This window comes from Echinops telfairi, unplaced genomic scaffold (assembly GCF_000313985.2).
Source record: "Echinops telfairi isolate 266 unplaced genomic scaffold, ASM31398v2 ScPeMD7_5;HRSCAF=22, whole genome shotgun sequence".
Classification (NCBI taxonomy): domain Eukaryota; kingdom Metazoa; phylum Chordata; class Mammalia; order Afrosoricida; family Tenrecidae; genus Echinops; species Echinops telfairi.
Genome location: NW_022103901.1, coordinates 31,097,971 through 31,103,106, shown reverse-complemented (window position 1 = coordinate 31,103,106; position 5,136 = coordinate 31,097,971). Strand labels below are relative to the sequence as shown.

The 5,136-nt window shown below is 56.9% G+C and overlaps 2 protein-coding genes across 2 annotated transcripts in view; both read right to left on the bottom strand.

Moving 5' to 3' along the window:
- The window catches only part of KCTD5 (potassium channel tetramerization domain containing 5), a 10,190-nt gene extending 7,857 nt beyond the window's left edge, over nt 1-2,333 (bottom strand). The window contains exon 1 of the mRNA XM_004706170.2: nt 2,208-2,333. Coding sequence (XP_004706227.1) covers nt 2,208-2,333 — 126 coding nt within the window. The remainder of the gene's footprint in view (nt 1-2,207) is intronic.
- PDPK1 (3-phosphoinositide dependent protein kinase 1) overlaps nt 1,406-5,136 on the bottom strand; it is a 16,338-nt gene continuing 12,607 nt past the window's right edge. Inside the window, exons 11-13 of the mRNA XM_004705810.2 lie at nt 4,945-5,002; nt 4,307-4,459; nt 1,406-4,211 (exon numbers count right to left, since the gene is read on the bottom strand). Of these exons, the coding sequence (XP_004705867.2) occupies nt 4,098-4,211; nt 4,307-4,459; nt 4,945-5,002 (325 nt within the window). The 3' untranslated portion in view covers nt 1,406-4,097. The remainder of the gene's footprint in view (nt 4,212-4,306; nt 4,460-4,944; nt 5,003-5,136) is intronic.

Below are 5,136 nucleotides of genomic sequence, written 5' to 3'. Positions count from 1 at the left end.
GCCCGCGCCCGCGCAAATGAACACGGGCCACGCCAGCCAGGGGTACACCGCTACATGCCTTTTTTATTACAAGACTACCGAGCATACGTGGAAAACTCATCTTCCGGGCACTACATCTAAAGCACAAATACTGGGCGGGGGTGGGCATAAACAGATTCTTTAAATTATATGATTAAATCATTGACCAAATAGAAAATTTATATAATAAAGCCAGAAAAAAATTTGTAAAATATAGTTTACAATAATTATTCACATTCAAGGCTGTACATCAATACATACAACAGCTTGGCCCCGAACATGAATTCAATCCAAATAATTCATATATTAGAATTTAAATAACACAGACTGAACTAGAGGCCAGTAGCCAGCAAATAACCTTATATAAGAATAAAATACAAAAGTGTATATCCTAGTATCATTGCATTATTTGTTTTCATCAGTTCTGTTTTAAATTTTTGCTGTGCCTGTACATCACAGTTGGAACTACAGACCAGGGAGAGTATGACACACTTCCGCACTGCCACCAGCCGGAAAGACCGCTAACCTACTACTGCTTGTCCTACTTGAGGTTGTAACAGGGCAGCCACACAGCAGTTTAAAATACTGCCATGATTTCATTTTGCTGGCGGCCAAACTTGTGGTCAGAGGCTTCCCCCACCCCACCACCCTGCACCCCTGGCAAAGCAAGCCCCATCATGTCATTTATCCAGAAGGGTTAGACTAGGGGGCGAGGGGTTTACACAGCTATAAAAGGTTGGCCTTTTGTAAAAAGCATCTCTGTACATCAAGTTTGTGGTGCTTCTTCATACTGAAGAAGTGAGTTTTGAGGAAATTCAGGTAGACCTGTAAGCTGGTCAGTCATCCACCATGGCTTGGTTAACATGGTGCCCTCCCCGACCAGTTCCCCACAGGCCAGTTGGCCTACCCCAGCCTGATGAGGACACCTGCCAGAGAAACACAACCACACCCACTCGAGTCCCATTGGGCTGTCGTGAGCTGCGGGGATGAACAGAAGTAAGATGGGAAACTATATGGCAAACCCTCCGAGAATGCCCTCACATTCTCTCCCTGTACTGCCAGCTCTGTGGGCCAACCAGAAAAGGGACTCATGGCTTCAGGGGGCAGAGACCTACCTGCAACACTCAGCAAGAGGTTCTGGGGGGCCAGGAACCACTGGGCCCGGGGTCCTCAGAAGCCTGGCAGTCGTGCTCCCTCAGCCTCCCCACACACAACATGGAGACATGAAGAATGGCACCCGTGTGGATGGCCTGAGCTCAGGTGGCCTTGGGCGGGCCAGCAGGGAGCAGGGAAAGGGAAACCATGGAGTCTGACCAGCCCGACCACCACATTCTCTACAGGGACACTGCACGGCTGCTGGATGCCACCACCCCAACCCCCACCCCAACCCCCACGCTGCCCCAGACGTGTTCTGACCCAGCTCCACCACGTGCAGAGGGGCAGGGCGAGCACAGGGTGTCCAATCCCAGCAGTCTAAAGGGCAGGCTCTGATGACCGCCTGCCGGACACTGCAAAGTCAGGCCGGTGGACACTTCTCCATGCTGACTGTGCAAGCGTCAACTCAGTACCATTGTGGAGACAAGTTCAAGATTCTGGAGAGAGGCAGAGCATTCGGGAGCGTACAAGCAGGTGGGCACGGCCAGACCCGCAATGACAAAAGGCCTGACTGGGAGGGGGTGGGATCAGCCCTCCAGCAGCAGTAACAAGGGGCAGGCTGGTCCCGCCCTTCTCTGCAATGCCTGACCCATCAGACTCTGGAGAGGAGGGAGGGGCCGGTGTTGGAACTGACAGAAAAGCAGTGGGTCCAGGCAGAAGGGAGGAGGAGCGGACACTACCTTTGAAGTGAACCAATGCTGTGACCCTGGAAGTAGTTACTTTAGAAAGCAAAGGGGCAGGGACCAGTCAAAACCAAAGATTTATAAAGCTTTTCATCACAGCGTTATCTAAACTGTTGGGGGAGAGGGAGAGAGATGATCTAAAGTGTTTCCCAACGGGACATGGCCAGGTAGATTGTGGTAAGATTCCCAACAAATAAACTCTATGACCTTCATAACCTGGTCTCTGCGGAGAGCTTGGGAAAGCTGGGAACAAAAGCACTCTGCACTGTTTGACTTCAGGCAGGTCAGCAATGTATGTGGGGGTGGGGGGTGTTGGGGGGCGGGGCCAAGAGCCACACATGAGATTCCTACCCGCCAACTTTCACAGTGGACTTTCTCAGGCTCTTGATGAGACTCCAGCTGACTCCCGAATGCAGTGGGCTCCAAGATCACAGCCTGGCCGGAGTCCCGGAGCCTGGAGGTCTGGGTCACAACCATCTGCGCTGATTGTCAGGCCAAGGTCACAAATGCCACAGGGCAGCCCAAGAACAACTCTGGGGCAGGTGGGGAAGCTCCAGGTGCAGCTCATGGGACCAACCCCCACTGGGTGGGATGGGACAACCTGGAGTCTCTCCACAGGCCCGGAGCAGCCCCCAGGATGCCCCAGCTGCCTGTCCTGCGTCCGACACCCGCCTCCTGAACCTGCGGAGCCCAGTACGCCATGTTTATTTCCAAGCCCACACATCGGAGCACAGAGGGTATGAGTCCCCAAGTGCCAGGGCTCGGGCGCAAGGGCAGGGCTGGGGCAAAGGGCGGCTGTGTGAGCAGCTGGGCAGGAAGCAGGTGTGGTCTTCAGAGAAGGACATGGACTTGGACCAGCGCCCACAGCTCAGGCTAGGGCAAGCGGCAGCCCCCGTCAGGGCCTCAGGCTGGAGGTAGTGGGGCTGCCCGCAGAGCAGAGGACAGTGTGAAGGCTCCCCGCAGCAGCCCCGCAACAACTCAGAGAACCCTTTCCTCACTGTGGCAGCTGGCCTGATAGGCAGATCACAGAAGGCTTGGTCTGGGTACACAGCGGGGCTCCCAGGAGCCCTCCCCCTGCTCACCTGGGGAAATCAGAGGGGAAGGGCAGGGCCCATCCTCAGAGCCGTATCCAGGAGATGACACAAAGTGGGGGTATTGGGGCTGCCTCTGGGGACAACCTTACCAGGGAACAGGCTGGCCCTCCTAGCTGTGAAGTTCTGAACCAAGTGCACGAAGGCAGTGACCCAGGGACCGCCAGGAGGGGGTGTGGTCAGACCAGGCTAGACTCAGGTCCAGGTGAGTGTGTGTGTGTGTGTGGTGTGCCAGACAAGGTTATGTTCAAACACAGATAAGTGTGCATGTTGTGTGTGTGTGTGCTCCAGCACGCATGTTGAAGACTAGGGGTGCTCAGGTACAGGAGTGCGTGAGTGACTGACTGAGCGAGGTCGGACCAGCTAAGAATATGAGTGTGTGCCAGCGTGTATGTGCAGGACTATCAGACCAGGCCATGCTCGGGTCCAAGTCAGTGTGAGTGTAAGGGGGACTTATCAGACCAGCTCTCAAGTGAACATGTGTATGGGGGGCCGGGGGAGGGGTTGCCAGGCCAGCCTTTTCAGGTAGGTTTGTGGGCATGGTAGAGGTGATCCCTGCATGTGCATGCGTGCATGTGTGTGTGTGTGTGTGTGTGCGTGCGTGCGTGCATGTGTGTGTGTGTTGGGGGTGATCCTTGCCTCAAGCACTGGGAGTGGGAGACCCAGCTTCTGGGCAATCCACTCTTTAGGGACCAGGGGCCGGGCCGGGGTGGGGTGGTGGTGAGGGGCTGCAGCTGGGGCTGGGCTGAGCCACCTGCCCCCTAGGGTTGGGCCCCTCAGGGAGTCCTTCCTGGTGTCTCCCACAACAACCTGAGTGACCTGGACAGCCTGTGCCGCTGCCTCACCAGCGGCAGCTGTGCTGACAGGGAGCCTGCAGCTTGGGCTTTGTGGGGTCGAGCTGGGCCAGAAGCGAGGACTGAGGGGGTGAAGGAGGCGTGCGGGGCTCAGGCGCTGCCTATGGCGGACGCAGGAGGAGCTATGCAGCAGCAGGTCTGCAGCAGGTTGCCGGCCACGGCCTCACAGAAGCATCGCAGCCAAGCCCTGGGTGGCTGTTACTGGTTTTGTTCTGGTGGAGAGTCAGTCTGTCTTTTCTCTTAAATAAGAAAGCGGCGAGGCATCCGCGTGTGCTCCCCCAGCAGGGCCACGGCGGTCACTGGATGGCAGCCGGCTGGCTCTGGTACCTGTGCCTCCACACCTCCTGGATCTTCTTGCACCACTTGTGCGCGTTGCCGCTGGGGTCCATCAGGTAGTAGGTCCTGTTGGGCTGCGAGGCAGAGGGTGCTGTGCTCTGGCGGGTACCAGGGACCCTGCCCCGGAGGACACTGCCACAGGCCCCCCCAGGCCCCCAGGCACACTCACTGTGTGAACAAAGAAAGTCTTGAAGTTCTTGGCCTCAGGTCGGAGCTCCTGGGACCACGGGATCTCCCCTTTCAGGACCTTGTTGACAGGGTCCACGTAGTACAGGTGTGGCCCCTCTGTGAGTAGCAGCTGCCGCCGGCGCGCAAACAAGCCCTGAGGGAGGGAGGGAGGGAGGGACGGCCATCAGGGCTCCCACCCACTGCCCCTCAAGTGGAACCCCCTCCATCAAGTGCCTGAGCCATGTCGAGAGAGGGTCAGCCGCTGACACAGGCAGGGCCGGGGCGCCGAGTCACTGGGCTGGAGTTTCTGAAACTTCACAGAGCCCAGAGCCAGGCTGAAAATCACACAGGGGCCTCGCAGTTGATGTGAAACTGAGTTATAAATCGTAGAATTTCCCCTCAAGTCCTCTCTGAAGCCCCTTCATGTTCAACTGCCTGCTTAGCAGCAGGTCCGAGCCCTGGATGGCTCTGATCTAGGGGTTTCCATAAGCTTGCACGGGCTGGGGAAATGGGACACACAGCCTTGGGCCTCCTCACCCCGGGGGATTTTCAGACATGTGTGCGCTTGCTGCCCTGGCTGGAGAGTCCCCACAGGCCTGTGTGCCTGGGCGTCGCCCAGCTGGGGCCGTGGTTACTCACCTTCCGTTTGTCCACTGGACCCATTTTCAGTATTAAGTTATTTTCTACAAACTGGTGCCTGCAGGGGAGACAATGAGGGTGGGAGACACCCCCCAAGGGGCAGGGCAGAGATTCCGCCTCTGCCGCCACCCCCACCCCCAACCCCCGATGTAGGAAAGCTCACAGGAAACTGGAACGTGCCATTTCTAGGAC